We start from the raw sequence: 26,540 nt of genomic DNA, 5'->3' as shown, positions 1-26,540 counted from the left end.
ATATCTAATGAAAAGCCTGTTGTAATATGGCTTAACAGCTGCACATCAAATTAGCTATATACTGACTCTAACAATCACCTCCTCTATTCTTAAGTAGGTTCGATTATAATTGTATACGACAAGTACACCCCTGGTATTTAACTACTATTCAGCCTTAGTTACAGGCTCTGGAGGCAGAAATCTCACAGGATCGAATTTAATTACGGCTGCCCTCCTCCTCCTCCTTCAAACCCAGGCCTGACTCCTTGTGGGAGCAATGCATTCACTTCAGCACGATTCAATTTTTCCTTTATTTATAAAACTGTAAAATAATATTCAAGCAGTATTTGTGATATTTGTTTGGTCAGCAGATACACTGAAATGTCTCTATCCACTGTGTTTTATCTCTTCTCGTCCCGTCTGTCTCTCCTCGACCACTTGAGGTTCAAAACCATTAATAGAACATTTTGAAAACGCTAACTCGACTCCTAAAAGCACTGAGGTCACAGAGCTGAGAGCTATTTTTTTGGCAGGACTTTGATGCACGAAAATCAGTGGCACGTCATGCTCACATCCATTCACAAAAAGCCTTTCAGACAACTTGTTTATCCGTGTTGTCATCCCGCACCGGCATTTACCTCCGTTAAAAGAGAGTCAGAGACGTCCTGAAGCTCACAACAGGCTAACATTGTCATCTCCAGAGATCCAAAAATATAAAGTCTATTAAATAAACATGCATGGGGAAGAAAGGAGGGTGAGAGACTAAAAGAGTGGAGGATAAAGCCTCCAGAAACTCTGCACTTAAAAAATGTGTCCCTCACGTTTTGCTCGTGCAACAATCCCAGCTGAATGCAACTTTTGAGACTGTTTCTTGCTGAAATGATTGTGTTGCAATCTCCGTTATGCAAGCCACTGCTTAAAATAGCCACAGCATTAAAGTTTCAGAGTATGTGCTTCATTAGGTATAAACATTTACCCTATACAGGTGAGTAAATCCACTTTCTCTGCAAGTGTTTGGAGGCATTTCATTTCCACACTTGTGCATTTAAGAGCCTTGCGTTCGCTTCACTCTGTCTGAGACAGACCTGCTTCATAACCTCATCTGGACGAAGCTAGTGGGTTTCTAAGGCTGTGGGTTGCCATAGAAACCCTCAACGTACTCTCCAGCGCAAACAGCTTGGAAGATTGAGCAGTGTTATTTTAACTCGCCCCCTCTCTGACACCACCATCCCACACACACACACACACACACGCACACACACGTGCAAACACAAGAACATGTGGTGTGAGGACAGCAGCCACGAGACAAAACATCAGCATGTTTTCTCACACTGACAGAAATGTGTTCGAAATGTTATCATGTGATTTTTTTCAAATCCCAAATCATTAGATTCAGATCTCAACAACTCGGCATCCACTGAAATAACTATCATGAGACAAATCGTTTTTGATTGAACACGTAAGATCAACCCAGACACATTGGGTGTACATTATATCACCTATATTGTTTAAAGGAGCAAACATAGGCCAAGATACTGAAAACAGAAAGCTGATGAGGACATTTGAAAACTGTGATAGTGTAGGTATTGTGTTTGCATTTACACAATTACCAAGGCCCAACACTCCCCTTATGAAACCACATTTAAATATCTTACTATCTAAATATTAAAATAATTATTGCAAAATAATTTGTATCTATATCAATAGGAAAAAAGTCCAATATATTTAAATATGATTATCCATTGTGTAAACACAGTGAAGAAGTATAACACATAACATTGTCAAGTGTTGTTTATTCTCTGCTAATGAAGAGATTAAACCCACAGCCTTCACTCAGGAGCAAAAATCTGTCTTTAAACCTAAAAAAAATAATAATGTGACATTAATCATAACAAGATTTTTGATCTTGACGTGTGATAGTAGACAAGAAAAGTTGTCAAGCCTTCACACGTGATAAACAAACCAACATAAATTGTATCACAAATCCCCCAAAGCAGTTTGAGATGTTAGTGAAACAAGCAAATGAATAATTAATGCACTTGCGTTCAATTATAAATACATGTATGAATGGCATACACAGGGTAAAACCAATATGAGAGAGATTATTCCTTATGAGTCATTAATTTGCCATGGGCCCAGCTGTAAGCAGGGAAGACAGCCACAGGAGAGGGTGACGCCCTGCAGAGCCTCCACCGCTGACATGAGCACTCTGACTGAGAGGGACCACACCAACACGTCACCTCTGGGCTGCAAGGGTCGTCTCTAAAAACCCTTTTCATATATTTAGTAGACAACCTGTTTCTATGGTTACAAGCTAAATTTGGTCAGAATAAAACCGTTGCATAATAATGTTTTCTTCGTAGCGAGAAGGAAAGTAAGAACACCTCTGACCAGAAAACAACGTGAAATCCATGTGAGACCTTGACATTTCAAGATACAGCAAGGGGGGGGTCGATAACAGCTTCAACACAGTAAACAACAACATGAGATCCGACTGTCACGTTTGAGCTCCTTTAATCAAACAAAAACATTTTTTAATGAACCAACCCATCAGTATCTGGGTAAAACCTTAGATTCGAGGTCCTGTGTACAGTAAGGCACATAAACACAAGCATATAAACTGTGTGTCAATTCTTTATATTTCTCCTCCCTGGCCTGTCAGGCTCTCTGTGTTGGAGCATCAGAGAACCTGGAACTTCTCTCCCTCTCCAGAGCCGTCAATCCTAAACCATCCTGACATATAAATAATAAAAAAGGCAAAAGATTGTTTTATAGATCAATGGAATCATTTCACTGTTCCACACTTCCCGTGTGACCACTCTGGGTTTTAAAACAGAGACTGTCTATCCTACTTGATAAATACAGCCTACATTTGATTGCTTAGTTGAATCGAACAAAGATAAATTAATCATGACCAGACGGACACTTATAAATGAACATTTCACAGGGAATTTCTACATTGCACATGTAATACTTCTCTTCTCCCCTCACCTTTGCTTTAGCACCAAAATCAGTTATCAACCAATTGATACATTTTTCTCACATCATATTAAGGTCTTCTGATAAGGAGGCCCGAAATACAGTTCAGGTCAGTGAAACCAGACGAATGAAAGACATACATGGGGTTCTTGGTTTAGCAATAAGATGGAAAAAAACAACAGAACCAGATTAAAAGAAACACATTACAATCTAACGCAATAATTAGGAACACTTGAGGTTGATAGTGTAAATGAAAAGGCTTAACAATACAAATATTAAACCTGTTTTGTTTCATTAAGTTTCTGGTCATTATACTGTGCACAGAGGGCCGTCAGCACAGGTCAAAGCTGACTTTTAGGGTCATGAGCCGAGGTTGGCTTGATGACTGGCAGCAGGTGGTTGTACTTGGGTTTGATGTTGATCTGTAGAGTTGTCGAATATGGATTCAATATCACCATACGGTGCAGTGCAGAATTGTCCTGAGGTTCCTCCCGCTGAGGCTCTGTGCTTGTTTCCACCTGAGTCTTTCCTGAAGTGTCCGACGGGTAAAGTTTGTCACCTAGAAAGACAGGAGAGCCCAGGAGAGTTATACAAGGTAAGAAAATAGCCCAAAAGATGAATTTAGCCAGTAACATTTTCATAAAACTTATACCTAATAGCATTATTTTTCACACCACAATCTCACAGTCATTCATTATTAATAAAACAACACCAACTGAAGTACCTGGAAGCACTGATATGTGGTGTTTATCTTCTTGGACAACTACGGGCATCCAGTGCTCGCAGCCCTGAGTGGCACGTTGGCTGGAAAAGTTGTGGAGGTCGTTCAGCGAGGGGAGGCGACACATGCGGCTCAGCTCGTAGAACTGTGGGGGGGCGATCCAGAACTCCTGGGCCTGGTACCTCTGCAGGACTTCTGATGGTGTGGACCACTGAGACGCACAGAAAAACAGGTTGGGTTTTAGAACTGTACGACTGTTTTAGTTCAGTGAGTCACATGGAAATCAATTCTTAAGTGTCCATATTTGTGTTCAGCTGGAATTAGGAACAGAAACTGAAACAACTCTACTGTCATGACCTACCAAAGATTTTTGATATGTTAAATTTCATGAGAGCCACTGAAACCTTCCATCTTTAAGCTGCCATTTCAGCAGCCGAGCAGTCACTGTTGAACTATGTAACTGGAAGCTTGTTTACACTGAGCTCTATGGGATCTGTTGATGATTTGTTCAAGTAGGGAACACATCCTTGTACTTTAATAACATAGCCAGTGAACCGTTTCCTTCCCTAAAGGCTGTCACTTACTGTCTGTATAGAGATGATCGGAACAGGGCAGTTTGTTGGAAGTGCTCAAATGATCACAAAGGAAGATCGAGTAATTTGGGGAAATGATTGTAATACTTTCAATTCCAAATACATACTCAATCATGTACTGCCTTAATACTTCTCTGAATTGGCACTAACACTAGTAAGCAAAAGTTTATAATTAGACTGTAAAATATCAAAGCCTCAATCACAGTTCTCTGTCATATAGACAAATAAATGACGTATTAGGAATCATACATTTTTGATATACATATATCTGCAGATATATCAGAATTATATCACTGCTAATATTGTGAAATCAGCCCCTGAAAATCCATATTATTCAGGCTCTAACCAATGTTATCGGTCTCTTTGGTTAGCAACTCAAAAAAGAAATGAAGCATAGTTGTGAGCTGATCAATTCAATTCAAGCTTGTGATCATTTACATAGACCCATTTGTTTTGAATATCAAAAACTACACAACTGACTCTACATGACTACATAGTTGCTTTACTTGTTTTCTTCAGGAGTTGTATACATGTGTACATTATATTGGCAACTGGACTCACTTTAGGATGGTTTTAAAGGGTGTTGTTTTGTTTTCTATATTTTATTTTGCTATGTTTCTTTTTGTATCATTCTGTTATGTGTTGTTTTATTCCCATGTACCTTGACAAGTGCTATAGACTTAAACCTGATTATTTCTTTTCATTTTTACTGATTTAACAGTAGCCTGTTCTTGAAACAGATCTCTGTAAAGCAACAGGTGACGTGCTCCCCCCCTGCTTCACCTGGCAGCGCACGATCTCCCTCTCGTCCTGCAGGGTCTGGGGGGTCTCACCCAGGCAGCAGATGAAGAAAGCTGTGTCGAACCTCGCGGCGCTGTATCCGGCCACAGGAGTCAGCCAGTTGCTCCATTCGTGCAAAGCCCATATGTTGGGCAGCAGCTGCAGCTCCCTGCACATCCGGAGGAAGTTGGAGGAGTCCTGCAGCACCAGAGTCCTCCACCTGCTCAGCTCGCTGCTGCACAACCCGCTCACTTCACACCTGGCCCTCCTGGCCTCTTTGCCTTGTAGTAACAGACCCTTCTCTTCCTGTTTGGACACAGCCAGCAGAACCCCGCACTCCTCAAAGGTCTCCCTCAGGGCGCAGAGCCGGAAGGCCACCTCCCCCGGGACCGGAGAGCCCAGGTGCAGCCGGTCCGTGGCGAACATCCGGGGTCTGCTCTCCACCGGCTGGGTGACGCTTCCCAGTCCGAAGCTGGGAGAGTCCCTGAAGGACTGGAAGATGTCCAGCCATTCACTGGAGAAGTCCGAGGAGTCCACCTTACCGCCGGGGAACACGTACGCGTTGGGCATGAATCCGCTTTTACTGCTTCGCTTCAGCAGCAGCACGTCGTAGTCGAAGGCGGACGTGTGCGGCAGGTGGGCCGGTCCACAGCTGCTGGTCAGCGGGGGACATGGACCTGGAGCCTCCGGGGGACCTGGAGCTTCCGGGGTCCTGGACGTCAACCCGGCCGGAGCAAGCCTGCGGCCGGCGGCTAAGATGAGCGTGGCCGCCTCCTTCCAGTGCCTCAGGGTCGTGTTCATCCTGAAACTCCGAGAGTGTCTTTCTTTTTTAAAATGTCCCCAAACGCCTTCGAAAGTTGTTGTTGCTCATTCACCTGGTCCCTGTCCTCTGTTGCTGTGGTGGAAGTCATGCAGTTCTACGCAGACATGAGCTGCTGTCGCCCCCTGCAGGCTGGATGACCGACAGCGCTGCACAATTACAAGTTCTACAAAAACACACTTTCTGTTATTCTCCCCTTTCTTTCGCTGTCTTTTAGAGAAACAGTTATTTCAGTTTTTTTGAATCAGGAATGACAGAAATACCAGCAACTGTTGAGTTAATATTGGTCAACATGTAGGCAGCATTAAAGGGAGAGTTCACCCCTAAAATCCACAAAAGACTTTTGGAATTTCAGGGGTAAACAACATTGCAGTCAAATCCAATACAATTGAGGTAACTGGTGACCAATTCTTTAAACTTTAAAAAAAGAAAATGCCTTCGTTCTGCTCCTGTGGTGTAAAGTAAGTAACCCCAAGCCCAGACATTCAAATTCGACTCAAAACACTGCTTAACACCATCTTTTTAGCATAAATGTCCTCTGTTACGCCAGCGCTGAGCTGTGTTCATTTTCGCTCGCACACACTTCACAAGCTCCATGCTCTCTATCAGTGAGAGCTGGATGCTCTCGGAACTAGTTATGCTACTGGTACATTTGTACTGGTATGTATCATGGGTTCACGCTGATCTCGTCTTGGGAATTTCAACAGCTGACATGGGACCCTACCCCATATCAACCATAACAATAACATGAGAGAGAATAAAATCAAGGATTCATTTGCATATATAATGGCATGTTTTGAGACTTTAACTTAAACTTATACTTTAACATCAAACAAAATATTTTCATAAGATATGAAGACCCGCTTCCTCCTGTGTTAGTTATATGCAGCACTGAAATAACACAGTCATAAGAGTGTAAATTTGAGGCTGTCAATGCACTTACTCAGATCCTAAGCCCTGGTGAATGTGTCTGAAACTTGGTATTGGTCATAAGTTCCTGTGCAGGGGGACTGAGTTCACATGAAACATTTTTTTTTGCTTGTATTAGCAGATTACCCTGAGCAGGCAGTTGTCTGCAGCAACTGTGTCGGCAGCAAATGCCTCAGCGAACAGCAGTTACCACAGGAAGTCAGCGTTTACAAATAATGTGTGTTAGAAAGAGAAACTACCAGACTGTCATTTGGTTAGTGGTGGATGAACTGTTCACTTTTACTTAATAATAATATAAATGATAATACAACAATAATATAACAACAACATATTACTGTGCAAACTTTTAACGTGTATCTATGCTTCATTGAGAATATATTAAACTGCACTCTGCACATTCATCCAACCCTTTGACTTTTTTTTGAAGACTGAATTACTGAAATGATTTAGGTATTTAATCAGACATTAAACAAGCTTTTTAGCTTCAACACAGTTTATGCTGAAAATCCACAGAAAACTATCCACAAACCTGCACTTTCAAACCAAAGTGTTAATCTTTCTCTTCTTTTGTCAAATATATAGAAGCATTCTTTTCATATTTAGCTCGACCCCTTCTCATTTGGAAGGTTAAACCTAAAGCTGGAGCTTACACGCACACACACACACACACACACACACACACACACACACACACACACACACACACACACACACACACACACACTCACAGACACACACACACACACACACAGACAAGCAGGGTCAACACATGGATTAACACTTCAGAAGCTTTACCATTAAACAAAATCCATGCTTTAGTTTAAAAGTGTGTGGTAACCCCTGATAAGATACTGATAAACGTGGCAATGTTGCTGCATAATATGAAACATCTTTGGTAGTAAAGGACTTGTAAAGGGAAGCATTGAGGAGAAGGAGGGACAGAGTAGAGGGGAATGTGACACACAAACACAACCACACACAAATGTGCATGGGCACACATGCAGGGGTGTCACATATCAGTATCAAAGAAGCATTGTGAATAAAGACCAGTGAGCTCAGAGCGGAAGAAGGGTCGAAGAAGAGATGAAATGTCTCAAATATATGAGTCCCAGTTGCATTTTAAAGGGATTAATTGGCTGTATCTGAAACAACAGATGATGATATGAATGTTCATTAGGATCTGATATTGTTAAATTACTTTATAACTTGACTTTCTTACAGTAAAACCCCATTTCCCGCCAAATAACACGTCAGCTCTGAGCTCTGATCAGTGGATTTCATAAACTCTAAATTAACTCTCTTTCCTTTACTCTCCTTCACTGTCTTCACCAACATCCCTTCCCCTCCAGGAGGTCCAATCAGAACCCGGGATCCTCCCACCGGAGGGGCGTGCTCCGGTTTTCATTTCCACCACACATTCCTGCTTTCCTTCATTTAACTTGGCACAGTATCAATAGAGGGGTCAAATCACTGTACCTGGGCTTGAAAAAAACAAACAAAACATCTAAAGTTCATGGAGCATCACTGAAGTGGTTTCAGTCCGACATAAATGTAAGTGAAACATCTGCTTAAATACTTATTTATTCATTTATTATTATATATCAAGTGGATCATTAACAGAGTGATTCTCAAATTTAAGTCAGTTTTTTAACTTCATAAAATCATATCTTTCTTGACAAGACAAGTGTGTTCGTCATGTTGTAAAAGGTAATAAAAAATGTAATGATAAACTTCCTTTTCTTTAGTATTAATTCAGGTCATTTTTATCTCACCCGCAATTCACAACAAATGTTACGTAACACACATGGAACAGTAATAGCTCTGTGATCCATGTCCTGAGTGAAAGTTGCAGTGATTTGATTTAAATTGTGTGTGTGTGTCAAATTTATGCTTGTCCTTTTATGGTAGAATGAGAATATAAAAGCTGCTTTTCAGAAGAACAATGTGTTTCTAAAAGCTAAAACACCTAAATCCTAAATCCTATTATTGTAATATATCGCCTGCTGTGGCTCAGAACCACTATTCATTAGTAAAAGCTAAAGAAAAACTGAGCAAAGTCAAAAATCGGGCAAGCAGATCTGGATCAGCACCTTGTAGTGGAATAAAACAATTTGTGGATCAATGGATCAGAGGATTAACAATGTAAATAAATTTGGGTTGGAATGGATTTTCTCTGGGTACCTTTTGCAACACTAATGTTATATAAAAGTAAATGAAACTGCAACATTTTAATGCATTTTGGTTGGTTTAACAGACAGAAATGGATGACGACAGCATTAGGAAGAGGAAGGAGTCGCAGAATGGCTCCACTGACCACAGCATGGACACTCTTACCAAAGACAAGAAGCCCGTTAAGGCCACTGTGCTTCAGAAAGATGTAAGTGTGTGTGTGTGTGTGTTTGACTGTCCTTGATATGTCCGACTGTTCCTGAGAATGTGTCTCATTAGTTGTTCACACTGCAGGATCAGCCCCCCCAGTACATTTTCACAGAGACGGGGGTTGGGACAGAGTACCAGGCAGTACCACTGCAACCATCGGCACACATTAGCTCCGCAGTGATCCACTCACTGCTGCTTTCCGGGCCCCATAAACCCCACAAGCCATGAGGTGAATTTACATATCATGTTAACTGAGAAGGAAAAAGGAACTTTTAAATCTGTGTCACATTAAGTGTGGGGGATGGATTTTGATTGGAAGCATCCATTCAAAGTAAAAATGAGTAAGATACTCAGATAAACAGGAGTCTACAGAAAAAACTAAGAGGATTTTCATACACAACAACCCTTTAAGCAAAATTCAATCATGCTAACTTGTACTGACCATATTTACATGTTGATGCTTGTAGCAGGGAAGTAATACTTATGCTTCCCGTCTAATGTGTAAGTCTTCCAATTTCTGTTAATTACCTCTCCCAAGGATGTTCTGTTTTTGTCTGTGTTGGTTTTTGGTCTGTTAGTTGGCAGGATTATGACTGAACTACTGGACACATTTCCACGAAACATTGTGGACGGATGGGGGGAAGAGACCATTACATTCTGGTGCAGATCCGTGTAAGGGGGTTTAGGGCCAAGGGGCCAGGATAACATTTTCCAACATTTTTATTGATTCTTAGAGAATAATTCCTGGGTCTTGATGAAAAACTGAAGAGACTGATACTGATGCGTGTGTGCAATTTGGTGAAGATCCAAATAAAAATACTAATCTAGAATATTAAAATGTGGTTTCATACAGAAACTGTTGAGCCTTAGTGGAGGTGTGCGCTGTAAAGAGTGTCCTTTTAGTTAGCAATAAATCAAAATAATTTCAAAATAATGTCAATAGTTTTGTTAGTATTGTGTCTGACGTATAGATGAAAAGATACCAAAGGCGTTAGCATTAAGGATCTTGAGTTCATGAATCTCTGTAAAAATTGTCATGCCGATCCATCCAACAGTTGTTGAGGCATTTGAGTATAGAACTATATGTTTGTAACACGGTTAATGGGTCTAAAAACCAAATCAAGCATCTGTTATTAATCAATCAATGAAGAAACAGATACACATGTATCAAGAGATGCACATGACCTGAAATATTTCTGTAAACACATCTTCTTAAACATTTCAGGCAGAGCAGAACAGTATTTTTCTGCTTAATATTAATTAACTCATTAAACCTAAAAAAAAATTATGATTCTTTCTCCTCTCTTCTGGTCACTTTAGTTCAACTTATTCAGAAACAAACCGCCACTCAACACTGAGCGATACACATCCAACTTTTCCTCCCCTTAATGTCGTTTTCCTCTGAGTGAAAAATGAGCATCGTCAGCTAGTAAATGTTTTACTGTGTTCACCAACAAGTTGCTGAGTCTGTCTTTCTGGAGTTTGGCTCTGGACAGTTGACATACAGGTGATTTATAAGAGTTTTAAATAAAGTTGTTTGTTGTGACCAAAAACATTGTGAAACAAAACAATGATGGTGTTGCTGTAAAACCAAATTTGTTTATTGGTTGGGGCTTCTTCAAAGTTTTCATACAAGTGATTATATTCATCTATATTAATGATTAATATCAGGGGCATTTCAGGGACTTTGAGGGGCCCGGGTGAAAGGGACCTGGGGGGACCTACATTGAGCCAAATGCTACCAAACCTGATCATTTCAATCTTCAAAGGATTCGTTTTTCATCAAAATTATAAAGAATGTGTAAACTGTGCCTACACATAAGTAATAAGGTTGAAGTACAAACCTCCACCACCATCACAGACACATCATACACATGTTTATAGTCTGAAACTAAACTGTCTAAACTTAAGACTAAACATTAGACAGTCTGGCCTTCATCTAAACCTCTAAAATTTCATAGCTTTTTGCAGAAAGCTCTTGGCCTGGACCTTGTTAGGGAGTTTTTAAACCATAGTCTTTTTGCAGTCTCCATAGCTGATCATACAATTCAACGGTTCGCTGTCAAGTTTCGTGCTGCCCCCTAACAAACTTCTACTTCAGTGGAAACTGCTTATCGTGATCAGGTTTGTCAAATTCAACACTAGGCGATTACAATAAACATGTTGAGTAGCTTCTTTATGATAGTCCCGTTAAGATAACGGTGCCACACACACACACACACACACACACACACACACACACACACACACACACCTGACCTTGTGCACACTTCTTTCACTCTCTTTCGCTGACACACACACACACACTCAAACAGAATCATTGGACACGTGTAAAAACAATAGAATTTGTTATCTTAGACAATAAATGTAGGCATGACTAGGGTTGCAAAGGGGCGGAAACTTTCCGGTAAATTTCCGGAAACTTTCCAGAAACTTTCCACGGGAATATTGAGCTCGGGAATTTTGGGAATTTTGAAAAAAACAAAACTATGCAAATCAAACGCTGAGCAATAAAAACATCATTCAAAACTCTATTGTAAAGATGTATGGAATGCAGCACAAGCTGCACGTTGAATTTCAACCCTCCACTGTGCATTCTTCCATCACATGCACAGATAATTCCCAGCATCCTTCACTCAACAGCAGGGCTATTGAGGCCTGCTGTAGAGTGCAGGACTAGTCAGGTAAGTCTCCATGATATTACTGGGGAAAATATATTAGCATGCTGATTGATGATTGTTCATCTGTTCATCTAGCCTATTTCCATTCATTTATCCATCAATTGTAAAATATGTTTACAGACGATACCAATTGTTTGGCTAACTATTTATATCTCTGGCATTACATTAGTGTTTTTTTACAAACTTTTTTCTCATCTTATTCTACAGAACAATGCCACGTGCACTATCTCATGTGTGGAGACATTTCACCTCATCCAATGTAGAAGGAAAGGCTGTTTACATTTGCAAATACTGTGCAAAGACCTATGTTAAGAATGACACAACGATGCAGAAGCGTATAGTCAAGTGCCCAAAGTTTCCTCAGGGCTCAAATCAGCCTATGACACAACAAAATGTTTATATTTATGTCTGAATATGACAAGGTAAATACAGTTAGTATAAATTACCCACAACATTTCCAGTTTATTCCCGTTAATTCCCGTATATTCCCGTATATTCCCGTTAATTCCCGTTAATTCCCCCTAATTCCCATGGAAAGTTTCCAACTTTGAATATTCCCAGAATTTTGCAACCCTAGGCGTGACACAGTTTGACAATTTGGTTGGCTGTGCGAATAGAGATACAGAGATGAGCAGTAAATTACTGACAGAGCTGGTAAAAACTGTAAAAATAACTTTTTATGGTCCAAACATGTATAAAAAGTCCCAAAATGAATACACTCAGCAGCCGTGCATGGCTCCCTTTGGTAAAGGGTGGAGGGGTGACAGCTCTGTTTATCCCCGGCACAATTTTTGGCCAGGAAAAACCATGACATCATCCCCAAATAATCATACAACAGGGCAGCTTTAATGAAAACCAAAAAGTCAAACAAACTTATAGCTGCCATGAGATATTTCTGACTTCTGACTCATCAAGTGGTTGAGGTGCTTGTAAGATAGAATCCAGCAGCAGGCAACATGAGACTCCAGTCTGTCTCCAATCTGTCCACATGACATGTTGAGTTTGGTGAACTGGTGTGAATGTGAGTCTGATCTTCACTTGCCTTATGGCTCTGTTTTGGTCTCCACCAAATCAAGAGAGAGTTGATATTAAATCACAGCATCAATCACACAATATTGGGAGAAAATGTCTGCTGAAATTCCCTGAAGATATAACTATAAAGTGAGCTCAAATTTGAGCATTTAATAACATTTTCCTTTTGCTCTGTGTGTGCTCGGCCAGGTTGGTCTGCTGAGTGGCATCTGTCTGATTGTTGGGACGATGATCGGCTCTGGGATCTTCATTTCTCCGAAGTCTGTTCTGCTGTACTCTGGAGCTGTGGGGCCCTGCCTCCTCATCTGGGCTGCCTGTGGCGTGTTAGCCACTGTGGGTGAGAACACACTCCAAATTAATACATCACTTCAATACAGCATCAGATGGCATGTATGAGTATAAGAGAAACTAAGTGGGATAACAGGAATTTGAGTTATTGTTTTTTTCTACACTGTGGGACAGTATGTACAGAAGACCATAAAATACACATATAAAAAGATAAGATGGCTGTGTACGATATTGCTTTTATGGGATTTTAGATTACCTTATAGAACATGACATGTCTTTATTATTCTAAAGCATACTTCATTCTTTTCTGTTGCATTTATATCTGATTATAACTCATGTTAATGTATGGCCTCCTCCTCCAGATAGAGTAAGGATTCTGGTTTTAAACTGAATTCAATGTTGATGAACCAGGAGACAAGAAACAGAGACAAGGAGTTTAAAAAAGTGTTTATACCAGAACTGATAACAGGATATGAATAGGAACAGACCGACATATTTTCAGGTTAAGCTTCTAGAACTGAGGTGTCCAGAGTCCAGGCACAGACAGGCAGAGAATCAAGCCAAAGTAGGGCAGGGCGAGGCAATAAGTGTGGTGAGTGTTAAACGAGTGAACAGGATGATTCTAAACACCAACAAAAACACGGATAAGCAAGTAGAGCAGGGAAATTCTTTCATGTTGCAAGGTTGAGAAGCGGCACGTCTAACTATATAGGCTGCAAACGACCTGAAGGAGTCTTGTTGGTTGAACTGGTGCTTATATATGGGTTGGAGGGTGGAGGGCTGGCATCAATTGTTAAATTCAACGAATCACGAGTGAGTCTCAGGTGTCAATCATGACGTTTCACCCCATTTTTACAGCTTCAAATATCTAATTAAAACCAAGGCTATTTACACTAAATAACACCCAAAACATTTATTTGATCTGTACTTTGACTTTTTAGTTTGGCCTATGTCCCATCCACTAACATAGAGGATGACGAGTTTATGACTTATACAACAGCCAGCCACCGGGAGGCGATCAGGATGACTTTACTTCACTCTTGGGGAGTGGTCCTGTCTCAGTCTCTAGGTGAAGACACAGACAGACAAGGATGGAACAGGGACAGAAACATGAGAGGAGAGAGGTTCAGAGGAAGGAAACACTGAAAAACAAAGCAGCAGGTCAAACTGTGCAGGGAGAAGATTGCAAATGTCTCTCAGATGAAGCAACTTGCTCACAGTACTTGTATTTGTAAAAAATGTATTTGTGTAGCACCAAATAAGATGCATTATTTCAAGTTGAATTTGAGACCTTACAATATTATGGAGAGAAACCGAACAGTTCCCTCAAAGAGAGAGCACTTTAGGGTTAGGGTTAGGGTTAGGGTTAGGGTTAAAAACCTACCCATGTGATCTTTGTCCTCGTAAAAAAGCTGTATGTCATAATTCTTTGACTTAAGAGCCCCAGTGGACAGAATAGCTAAATGCATAGAAACGAAGTAAACAAATAGAGCTAAATTGCTTTGTCAGGACAATGTGACTGCGGCTGTTGAACTGTTCAGTCGGTGTGTTTCGACATTTATCAACATAAATATTAATCATTGTTGTTTTTTCAAATGTAAAAATGTCGCGATTTCTAGATATGTGGGACTCTGTGTTGTTTATTAAGACTGTGGTAAATGTTAAAGTTTATTGGTTGGTTTACAGGTTTGGCAAATCGTTGACCAACTAAAAAGTATTAAATATTTTGTCGCGCATGTAGTGGGATCAGGTCAACGTACCCGGGCTGTGGTTATTTTTCCATGTCCATAAAACCACAGAAACTTTGATTACTTGAAAAAAAAGAAATTACCTCCTGAAGAAAATGGATTAATTTACACTATTTTTTTTGTAAAGTCTACCGAACCAGGTTTTGCTGCCTTTACATTTTTTTTACTGGTGTAAAGTACTGGTTTTAACTGTGATGGCATGAGTTTGAATGTGATCCCCCTCTGTTATCTCCCCTCTTCTTTTTGTGTGTACGTGTGTCTCCAGGAGCGCTGTGCTACGCGGAGCTCGGCACCATGATCACCAAATCAGGGGGAGATTATTCATATTTAATGGAAGGGTTTGGCCCACTTTTAGCCTACCTCTACTCCTGGACCACCGTCATGGTGTTGAAGCCCTCTGCCTTCGCCATCATCACGCTGAGCTTCGCAGAATACGCCTCCACCCCATTCTACCCCGGCTGCACTCCTCCCGTTGTTGTTATCAAGTGTCTGTCAGCAGCAGCCATAGGTATGTTTTACTTTAATCCCTCTGAGTTAATGGTTAAAATCTGTATAGTAATTAGTCGTTATAGATTTTACAGTATTAAAACTGGACCGGCCACTAAAGTATTTTGATTTTGTCAGTCATCATAAAAACGCAATAGGAACATGTCGTACTGTAGAGTAACTTACAAAGTTCTGACGGCAGTTAACCACTAAAATGATTCCACATTTAATAAAAAACTACATCAAAATAGTGCCCTCAACATTAGAAAAAATGCAAACTTTAGAAAAAGAAATGCAGGTAACAGAGGGAGGCAAACAATGAATCATCTTTGAGAGATGCCGTGTATTTCAAACGTCTAAGTAAGAATCTTGTATTTTCTTTTTCTCAGTTCTGATCGTCTCAGTCAACTGTCTGAGTGTCAAACTGGCGAACTACGTGCAGAACTTCTTCACTGCAGCAAAACTCTTCATCATCCTTGTCATAGTTGTAGCTGGCATGGTTATGTTGGCTCAAGGTGGGTTTACTTCTACCATCAGTGTCTTTAATGTGCAGCCCAGCTTAAAAAATATGATTCATTCTTTGTATCTTTGTACATGTCTTTCCAGGAAACACTGAGACTTTGTCAAATACGTTTGATGGTGCGTCATCGTCCGTTGGAGCATTTGGACTTGCATTTTATAATGGCCTTTGGGCTTATGATGGATGGTAACAGTCACACTTCACTTCATTGTTTCATTTTAACACGCTGAACAGGTTTGACCCTGCTCTCCCACAAAGCAATGCACTGAAGGGCCTTTTCACCCTGTACCGACTCGATATGAGGAGCACTGTGGCTCACATCCATGTTATGGTCTTTTTTTTCATGTGGCAGTGGCACACTGTTTTTTTCTTTCCACAAGGTACACAGAAACACAACAGCACATGACCCTGCCTTTCAGCTGCTGTCTTGCCTCTTGCCCTTTTCCTCAAATGTGTGGGCTTCAACCCTGAGTCACATTTATTGTTGTCTCCAGAGCAGCAGGTCGTATTTCACATAAAGAGTTCACAGAAACAGGGTGATCAGATACCAGGCTTTATGAGTCCACATGCACAGTTTTATAGTCAGTCTCTTTGACATCAATCATCAAGGCCCTTTCAGATATAAAGGAGATATAGCCTATAATACTTTTCAGTCCTTTTTTTCCTCTAGTTTGTTAAAGTTGAAACATCTGCAGGTTAAAAAACTCTCCCCAACAAAAGACTGCCCCTGAAACACTTTGTCAGTACGTCTGACCGATACTTCTGCATCATTGTGATGTCATGCCCCAGGTTAACATAATGCACACCTAGCAGCTATCTGGCACATCCCAAACAAAGTTGGGTAAAGGCAGAGCGCGGGCCGACTTTTCTAACCCAGTGGTGGATTTGGTTGACCAATCACAACCGAGTGAGCCAGCTGGCCAATCAGAGCAGACTGAGCTTTATTTGGAGGAGGGCCTTAAAGAGACAGGAGCTACCCCGAGAATTTCAGACAGAGGCTGAAAAGAGGAGAAAAAACACTGGAGAGTTTGAGGAATGTGATGCATTTTCAGAACTGTAACCTTTTCAAACAATCACCCAAATTATGAACCTGTATATGGATAAAGTTATTTTCCTTTAATGGCAGCAGTTCCCTCAGTTGTTCCCTCTGCATATTAGACACACTATACATGACTATACTCAAAGGGTGTTTTTTAATCTTTACTGAGTCTGTGCTTGTACAGTAAAATATGTCAGTGTTGGTTTAGAGAGTTGTTTGTGCATCACAGAGCACCAGCAGGTGAAGCCTGTCACCACCACCCTCCCTGATAAGCATGGTTGCTGGAGTTTCTCAGTCACTGAGCATTATGGATGACATTCTCCTCTGAGTCAGGCACAGGTGAGTTATTTTGATATGTCTGACTGCAGGCTTCCACAGCAATGCCTTTATCTCCGGTGCTGTGACAAGCTGGGAGTTTCTATGTGGCCTCCCGCTGCAGAGCATTGTTACCTGACTGTGTGCAGTCACAGTCGCCGGTCACTTTTTCTGAGGGGGCTTGAATAGGTGACTGACTCCTGCTGGGATTGCAGCGGTGAAAGCAAGTGTCAGGTTTTAACCTTTTGTACCAATAGGGCCAATTAGAGGGTAAAGCCTGTGTGAAATGTCACATTAAATACCATGTCAATGACACTGAAGATGCTGAGGAGGGATTACAGCGTTTCCTTCCATAGGGTCAGCACTGCAAGTATAAAACTATATGTGTTAAGTACACACTGCTGTGCAGAGGAGGGCAGTCCAGCCTTTAAAGGTCTTGGAGAGAAGATAGGCTCATCATTAAAAAACTATACAGATTTGTAGATTTTAATGATTTAATATTGGCTTGGCCTTTATTAGCAGGATAGTACTTTTCAGAGTAACCCTCTTTTTGTTTTCCCAGGAATCAACTGAATTTTATCACAGAGGAGCTGAAAGACCCATACAGGTAGGACAAGGACTCAGTGTAAAAGACATATTTTTGTAGTTTTTTGGTGTCCCTCTACAATTCAAGTCTGAACTTAAATATAATAATATGTTTTTTTTTATTGAAATTAGGTAATAGTCAGAATAACAAGTCATAATAGGTGGATTTTACACAATATTTAAGTGCACCAGAGTTCATTCAGGAACATTGAACAAAGTGAGTTTTTGAATAGAGAATTTCTGCTCATCATTCAAGATTCCCTCTGTAATATGATGTTTTTGTTATTGTCTCTCAGGAACCTGCCACTGGCCATTCTCATCGGGATCCCCTTGGTTTCTGTTTGCTATGTGTTGGTCAACGTTTCTTACTTCACTGTTATGACGGCCACTGAACTGCTGCAGTCTCCAGCTGTTGCTGTGGTAAGAAGGCTGCCATGGAGTCACAGTATCCAAAGTGAACAAACTAAACACCTTTTGAGTTGTTATGACAACTGAAAGCTACCACAGGTTCCCTGTCATGTTTGCAATATGCAGCTCCACCACTAGATGTCCCTAAATTCTACACACTTACCGTTGTGGACCTGAGATGGCACAGACAAAGATATTGTTGTCATGCACTGGACAATCCCAAATTTATGGGCCGTTTTGCTTCTATAATATGTCCTTTAAACTAGTGGAAACTACAGATTACTACACTTTGCCTATTTGCTTCTGTCAATAAGTAACAACACAACTCTCTGCATCTTAATCATTGTCATCACAGTTGTAAAACTTTCTCTTCTGCATAATGTTATCAGATGCAAACATGGTCAATCCCTTGTATCACCAACAAATTGTGAAAGCAAAAGGGATATTTTATATTGCGCAAATTTAGGGACATTGTTTGTCCACATCCCAAAGGTTTTTTACAAAATGGCTTGTTAATATATCATTCATCATCTAGAAATATACAAGATCTTATCCCTAAAGACACAAAAAATTGCTATGGTCCGAATATTTTCATATATGCAAAATCCTCTGACTCAGAAATTTGAACCTGCCCTCCTCCAACGTTCAGATTCTGGTTTTGTAATTTCCTGCATACTAGCACATTGTTTAATTAGACGTTTATTTCAACATAACATCTCAGAAAAAATGTAACAAAAAGATAATGCACCTAATAATAGTTTTATAAAGTGATATTAATAACCCTGTTCACCTGTGTGCCTCCTCAGACTTTTGGAGACAGAGTTCTTCACCCAATGTCGTGGATCATTCCGCTCTTTGTTGTCTTTTCCACGTTTGGTTCTGCTAATGGAAGTTGCTTCACTGCTGGCAGGTAAAAAGTCACATTATTAAGGAACCACAAAGATGTAATGTGTAGAACTGTGTAGTGTGTTATTTGTGTATGAGACAAAAAGCACAAACAAAGTGAGAATGTTCTTATGTATTAGAGATGGAAAAACAACACAAAAATAATGTGTGACCAGGTTTTCTTTAATTTAAATTGTATGTTACAATTCATATGAAAGTGCCATAACAGAAGTCTATATTATATAGTTCATCTATTCAGTTAGGCAATCCCCTAAAACGCATGTGTAATGCTTTTCGATTCACAAATTGACATGGAATAAAGCAAAATAACCGAAAATAGTAAAGTAATTAAGTACATCAAATACATAATAAAATGAAAAGAGTATTCAACATCATAGAACATATTTCTTTGGTTCTCTCTCCACAGACTGGCCTATGTGTCTGGTAGAGAGGGTCACATGGTGAAACTTCTATCCTATATTAGTCTAAGGCGCTACACCCCATCACCTGCTCTCATATTCAACGTGAGTCAATGTGTTTTTAAGTTTAATTTTACCACTTTAATTTTTTTTATTTTTGCATGGTCATTCAATGTGTTGCTATCCAGATAAGTTTAGGTAAATAAATGATCCTCCCTAAATCTTCCTGTTTCATGTTTTAGGGGTTACTGGCTATTTTCTACATTATCCCAGCAGACATTAACACCCTCATCAACTACTTCAGCTTTGCTCAGTGGATGTTTTATGGTCTGACGTCACTGGCTCTCATAGTGATGCGATTCACAAGGAAGGATCTCCATAGACCAGTGAAGGTGAAGCTCTCTGGAGATGGCTCCTCTTGTATGGTTTCATCCCACCAGCTTTTTCTATTTTTGCATTACTATATTTATTTTAAAACATACTAAATAATTTATACAAATCATATTGTATATATATTCATAGCAATTTACATTGTTGTAAATGCATATTTATATTATCATTAATTTAGATAATTTAATGTATAGACACATCTAGACAACACTGGGAGTATCACCCACTAGCATTAATAACAACCCCAACAAATTTGCTAAAGTTTACAATAACAGGACACAGTTAAATTAAAATTACATTTTTAAACATGTTTTGGTCTTTGTTTTGCTTGCATCTTAATTGGCTGCTGAATTTGGTTGTGTAAAAGTTCCTATATCATTTTTTTGGCATTTTTTGTACATACAGATATATGGTATATTTCCATATTACCCTGGAATAATCTATATACTTTCTTGATTCTACATCCCAGGGTAGAAGAACAAATAAAAACTAAACATTTTATCCTGTGTTACTCTGTGATTACTTGAAGGTGCCGATTGTCCTGCCAGTAATAATGGTGCTGGTGTCCTGCTACTTAGTCCTGGCCCCCATCGTTGATAAGCCAGAAGTGGAATACCTCTACTGTGCTGCCTTCATCTTTAGCGGATTTCTCCTCTACTACCCTTTCGTCCACGTGAAGGTCGAATGGGCTCGCACACTCATGAGTAAGCTTACTTTGTTTTTATTACTGAAATTCTAAGCTTCTGAAATATTTCTACTGGCTCATAATCATTAGAAGAAAATACAATAAAAAAGTGCTAAAAAGGTAGAAAACAGATGGATGACATGCAGTGTCACATTGTGCTGACCCCACGGTGAACCTAACACGTGCTGGTATGACCTTTGACCTCTACTCCCCTGCAGGGCCTATTACTATGCATCTGCAGCTGCTGATGGAGGTTGTTCCTCCTGAGAAAAACTGAATGAGAACGGACACGAGTGAGAACCAATTCAATTTCTGCTGCCTGTAGTGAAATGTTGGGTCTGGTTTTGGAAACAGTGGGCCGGAGATTTGGCTCCTGGAGCTGGAGCTGGGCCACAGTCAAAAATCTGAGCTGACTCCCGTTAAATATCTGTGTGACAAAAGTAAAAGTGCACGTACTGTTTCCATAAACTCGTTTACTGGGTTACTTCTGTAAATAGATGGAACAACCCAGCCAGACAGACCATTACCTGGTGATGTCTCTCTCCACATGAAGAAGAAGCCTCCATTTAATCTCGTCGACTGCGACTGAATGTTTGGTCGGATTTTACTTTCCCTGCACTTAAAGCTAAGCTGTCACGTTAAACTATTTCCTTATGTAGTCAATGACAAAAGTGCCAAAGATTTAGATATGCGGACAAATCTGCACTCGAGCAAAGGGAAAAAGTAAAATCATTTTAAATGCAATAAATGACACAAAGGTTCGGCAGATCATGCAACAATATGTGGAAACATGATGTTTGTATATTATTTAATGATTCTCTCTCTCCTTTCACACTGCAATATATTGTAAAAGTAATGCATTGTGTAACCTGGTGTTTATTAAAGGTATAAATCTTTGTGAACGTGAAGTATAATAAACAATTTGTGAATCCACCAAATATTTGACTCCTGATTTATCATATTTGTTAATAATGTCCTTCATGTAATGTAACTCATAAGAATACAGTCAAGTGGATGTGTTGGTTATGAGGTGTTATAGGTGCATGTGCTCAGCATATCGTCCACTGATAATCCATTTCAAAAGCACGGCGATGAAAATTAGGGATAACACTTTGGATTAGTACCGCAAAAGTTAGATCAATGAAGATTGAATGAATCCACAAGAGGAAACCTGCGGAGGGACAATAAAGTTTCAGAGCCAGTGAATACATTTTTGGTTCAGTACTCACAGAGATTTGATTTGGTCTTTGTTGCCCTCTAGTGGCACTTAACGCTACATACCAGAGTTAATCTATGATTTCCCATGTGCAATCCCTGGTGTAAAAGAGAAGATTTTCTCCAGTAGTGCCAGTAAATTTGCATTGGATTTACTGAGCGAGAGGATTTTCAGATAAACTGCACAGTAACTTCTGCCAAATTACGACTGGAACTGTCTGTGGAAGCAGCCTGTGGGGGTGTGTCGCCCGCGTGCTTGGCTCTGGGGTAATTTTGGTAAAGAAAGCTGTCGTCTTGCAGAATCGAACAAACAGGTCCCAAATGAAGACTGAATAAATACTGACAAAATGCAGAACTCTCCTGGAATTGATCAAGCTCAACGCTAGATATATGATTCATCGCACATTTACACAAATACCCAGGATTCATCCCCTTCCCCATACATTTGGGACTCATTTTGAAATTTTGCAGTTACATTCTGTTTCATCATTGTCTAATGGGCATTGAGTCTCAGGATGAAAGAAAAAACATTTATCATCTTCTGAAATTTAAGTTTAATAAAATAGCTCTGTCTCCATCAGGTTTTGGTGCGTATGAGTTGACGCAAGACAATTCTCCATTAAATGGCGGTGGAGTTTGAGGTTTGATAGTATTACAGAATGAGTCAACTTGTTGTAATAGGTGGGACATGATTTATTTAAAGCTGATGATGTAGGGTGATGTAAAGCTCTGTTCAGTACCATGAATATAAGGTTGCTAAATAAAGAGCACGTTTTATTCCTGTCAAACAAAAGAGCACACACATCTTTCTTGACATTTTCTATTTTCTATTTAAATTGATTATTTGTGAAATAATGACTCAGAACACTTAAATACCGATACGACAATGCACAAATATCCAATTGCGTAAATGTGGTTCTGCATTTCATTTTGGAATTTTGCTATGATTAAGTAAGTTGACGTGGAGCTTGTTTATCTTCCTTAGTTAAAGTTCATTATTAGGGCCCGAGCACCGAATGGTGAGAGGCCCTATTGAAATTGTAAGGATTTTTCTTATTATTTCCCTTTTTGGTCTTTTTAAGGGCCTAGACATGCTCAAATTCCGACCAAAGTTTGCAGGAAGTACGAAGCCCAAAAAAGTAATTGTATTCTGGATTAATTTGAAATGGGCGTGGCAAAATGGCTCAACAGCGCCACCTACGGAAAGCCCCCTCAGTTGGCTTTCACCGATCCTACCGGAAATGAAGGAGGTGGTGTATCATGACCAGATGCACAAAAAAGTCTCTCAGTGCATTATAAAAAACGCAACAGGATGGCCGCCATTTTGGATTTAGTGGCCATTTTGACCATTTTGGCCATTTTTGCTTTGACGTACTTGTCCCAGGGCTTTCATCAAATCAAATTTAAATTTAGATGAGTGATATCACAACAAGATGGAGGTAAAAAATGATTTAGGGATTGATTTTTCGTCTCACCGTGTGATTAAACGCCATCAAAACACGAGGTTCTGTATCTCAGACATATTTGTTCCAATCGATTCCAAACTACACACATAAGACAAGAGTCACGACCTGAAGACATCTGCACTGAAATCATGACTTAATATCACAGCGCCCCTGGTGGCAACAGGAAATGTGTTTTTTTTGCATGTCTTACACTTGGATGTGTTCCTCCTCATCCACTGACCTCAACCATGTCAAACTGTATCAAATGGGTCTCAAGACATTGATAATGAAGATATAAGAATACTGTGACTTTTCGTCAAACGCCATAGTAATGGCGTGGCATCAAAGTTCATCAGCTCGCCGTGAAACACGAAATTGCTGTAACTTCCGTGTTCATGGGTCCATCTCCCTCAAACTACATGTGTGTATTAACATCCCCCCCTTGAAGACATTCATATGGTTTTAAGAAATGGGCATGGCAAAAAATTGACTAGCGCCCCCTAAAGGGCAGCCCCGGCGCTACGATTGGCCGACTTGTACAAAAATTTATTAGGGCATGTGTCTTTCCATTACAAACAAATAAGTCTCTTGGATCGATAGGTTAAACCAAACAGGAAGTCCGCCATTTTGGATTTAGTGGCCATTTTGGCCATATTCACCATTTTTACTTTGATGTACTTGTCCCAGGGCTTTTATCAGTTCAACTTTAAATTCAGATGAGTGTCATCACAACAAGATGGAGATAAAAAATGATTTAGGGATTTATCGTTCGTCACACCGCGTGACCGTGGCGTGGCGTCAAAGTTCATCAACTCGCCGTGAAACACCAAATGCTGTAACTTCCGTGTTCATGTTTCTATCTCACTCAAACTACATGTGTGTATCAACAGCCCCCCCCCCCGAAGATCTTCATATGGTTTTAAGGCCATGTGACCGTGGCGTCGAAGTTTGATTAAACACCATCAAAACACGAGGTTCGTAGCTCGGACATATATTGTCCAATCGAGTCCAAACTAGACATGTAAGACTAGAGTCCCGGCCTGATGACATCTACACAGAAATCATGACTTTAAATCACAGCGCCCCCTGGTGGCTACAGGAAGTGAAGTGTTTATTGTCCAATTGAGTCCAAACTAGACATGCAAGACTAGAGTCCCAGCCTGATGACATCTACACAGAAATCATGACTTTAAATCACAGCGCCCCCTGGTGGCTACAGGAAGTGAAGCGTTTATTGTCCAATTGAGTCCAAACTAGACATGTAAGACTAGAGTCCCAGCCTGATGACATCTACACAGAAATCATGACTTTAAATAACAGCGCCCCCTGGTGGCTACAGGAAGTGAAGCGTTTATTGTCCAATTGAGTCCAAACTAGACATGTAAGACTAGAGTCCCAGCCTGATGACATCTACACAGAAATCATGACTTTAAATAACAGCGCCCCCTGGTGGCTACAGGAAGTGAAGCGTTTATTGTCCAGTTGAGTCCAAACTAGACATGTAAGACTAGAGTCCCAGCCTGATGACATCTACACAGAAATCATGACTTTAAATCACAGCGCCCCCTGGTGGCTACAGGAAGTGAAGCTTTTATCCTTGCCACAGAGAGGAAAACTCATCCAACGCGGAGACGAGCACTTGGTCATCGTCCGCTCTCTCCCTCGACCGCAACAGGCTTCAACGTGCAGGTGCTCAGGCCCGCAAGTGCTACAACGTAGCCCTAGTTAGGGCCCGAGCACCGAATGGTGAGAGGCCCTATTGAAATTGTAAGGATTTTTCTTATTATTTCCCTTTTTGGTCTTTTTAAGGGCCTAGACATGCTCAAATTCCGACCAAAGTTTGCAGGAAGTACGAAGCCCAAAAAAGTAATTGTATTCTGAATTAATTTGAAATAAGCGTGGCAAAATGGCTCAACAGCGCCACCTACGGAAAGCCCCCTCAGTTGGCTTTCACCGATCCTACCGGAAATGAAGGAGGTGGTGTATCATGACCAGATGTACAAAAAAGTCTCTCAGTGCATTATAAAAAACCCAACAGGATGGCCGCCATTTTGGATTTAGTGGCCATTTTGACCATTTTGGCCATTTTTGCTTTGACGTACTTGTCCCAGGGCTTTCATCAAATCAAATTTAAATTTAGATGAGTGATATCACAACAAGATGGAGATAAAAAATAATTTAGGGATTGATTTTTCGTCTCACCGTGTGACCGTGGCGTGGCGTCAAAGTTTGATTAAACGCCATCAAAACACGAGGTTCTGTATCTCGCACATACATGATCCAATCAAATCCAAACTACACACATAAGACAAGAGTCCCGGCCTGATGACATCTGCACTGAAATCATGACTTAATATCACAGCGCCCCCTGGTGGCAACAGGAAATGTCTTTTTTTTTGCATGTCTTACACTTGGATGTATTTCTCCTCATCCACTGACCTCAACCATGTCAAACTCTATCAAAAGTGTGTCAATACATTGATAATGAAGATATAAGATTACTGTGACTTTTCATCAAACACAGTATTAATGGCGTGGCATCAAAGTTCATCAGCTCGCCGTGAAACACGAAATTGCTGTAACTTCCATGTTCATGGTTCCATCTCACTCAAACTACATGTGTGTGTTAACATCCCCCCCCTGAAGATATTCATATGGTTTTAAGAAATGGGCGAGGCAAAAAAACTGACTAGCGCCCCCTAAAGGGCAGCCCCGGCACTACGATTGGTCGACATGTACAAACATCTATGGGGACATGTGTCTTTTCATCACAAACAAATAAGTCTCTTGGATTGATATGTTAGATCAAACAGAAAGCCCGCCATTTTGGATTTGGTGGCCATTTTGGCCATTTTCCACATTTTTACTATGACATACTTGTCCCAGGTCTTTCATCAGATCAACTTAAAATTCAAATGAGTGTCATCACAACAAGATGGACATAAAAAATGATTTAGGGATTGGTTTTTTGTCACACCATGTGACCGTGGCGTGGCGTCAAAGTTCATCAACTCGCCGTGAAACACGAAATTGCTGTAACTTCAGTGTTCATGGTTCTATCTCACTCAAACTACATGTGTGTATCAACAGCCCCCCCCCCCCGAAGATATTCATATGGTTTTAATGCCGTGTGACCGTGGCGTCGAAGTTTGATTACACGCCATCAAAACACGAGGTTCCTTACTCGGACATATATTGTCCAATTAAGTCCAAGCTAG

At 40.4% G+C, this 26,540-nt stretch overlaps 2 protein-coding genes across 2 annotated transcripts; one reads left to right on the top strand and one right to left on the bottom strand.

The window, feature by feature from the left end:
- Positions 1-1,847: 1,847 nt before the first annotated feature.
- Positions 1,848-5,947, bottom strand: nudt19 (nudix (nucleoside diphosphate linked moiety X)-type motif 19). Its single transcript, XM_061068313.1, has 3 exons — positions 5,056-5,947; positions 3,683-3,890; positions 1,848-3,517 (listed from the first exon to the last, which is right to left on the bottom strand). Exons 1-3 carry the CDS (start codon positions 5,851-5,853, stop codon positions 3,300-3,302), a joined length of 1,224 nt encoding a protein of 407 aa, XP_060924296.1. The 5' UTR covers positions 5,854-5,947; the 3' UTR covers positions 1,848-3,299.
- Positions 5,948-9,050: 3,103 nt separating this feature from the next.
- On the top strand, positions 9,051-21,556 carry slc7a9 (solute carrier family 7 member 9). Its single transcript, XM_061068551.1, has 12 exons — positions 9,051-9,179; positions 13,084-13,231; positions 15,196-15,438; positions 15,806-15,931; positions 16,023-16,122; positions 17,853-17,897; positions 18,172-18,295; positions 19,090-19,193; positions 19,596-19,692; positions 19,830-19,979; positions 20,507-20,681; positions 20,881-21,556. The coding sequence occupies exons 1-12, from the start codon at positions 9,063-9,065 to the stop codon at positions 20,937-20,939; spliced, it is 1,488 nt and encodes a 495-aa protein (XP_060924534.1). The 5' UTR covers positions 9,051-9,062; the 3' UTR covers positions 20,940-21,556.
- The last annotated feature ends 4,984 nt before the right edge of the window (positions 21,557-26,540 follow it).

The sequence above is a fragment of the Limanda limanda genome, chromosome 3 (assembly GCF_963576545.1).
Source record: "Limanda limanda chromosome 3, fLimLim1.1, whole genome shotgun sequence".
Classification (NCBI taxonomy): Eukaryota; Metazoa; Chordata; class Actinopteri; order Pleuronectiformes; family Pleuronectidae; genus Limanda; species Limanda limanda.
The sequence above is the reverse complement of the archived record's forward strand: the minus strand, read 5'-3'. Positions and strand labels throughout refer to the sequence as shown.

Bases quoted from the DNA above. Each gene is read 5' to 3' on its own strand.
- nudt19 (XM_061068313.1), bottom strand. From the start codon at position 5,853: ATGAACACGACCCTGAGGCACTGGAAGGAGGCGGCCACGCTCATCTTA. The intron at 3,891-5,055 runs GTGAAGCAGGGG...TGTGCGTCTCAG, and splicing joins GGGAGATCGTGCGCTGCCAG to TGGTCCACACCATCAGAAGT. The intron at 3,518-3,682 runs GTACTTCAGTTG...CTGTCTTTCTAG, and splicing joins CCACATATCAGTGCTTCCAG to GTGACAAACTTTACCCGTCG.
- slc7a9 (XM_061068551.1), top strand. From the start codon at position 9,063: ATGGATGACGACAGCATTAGGAAGAGGAAGGAGTCGCAGAATGGCTCC. The intron at 15,932-16,022 runs GTGGGTTTACTT...ATGTCTTTCCAG, and splicing joins CATGGTTATGTTGGCTCAAG to GAAACACTGAGACTTTGTCA. The intron at 17,898-18,171 runs GTAGGACAAGGA...ATTGTCTCTCAG, and splicing joins GAGCTGAAAGACCCATACAG to GAACCTGCCACTGGCCATTC.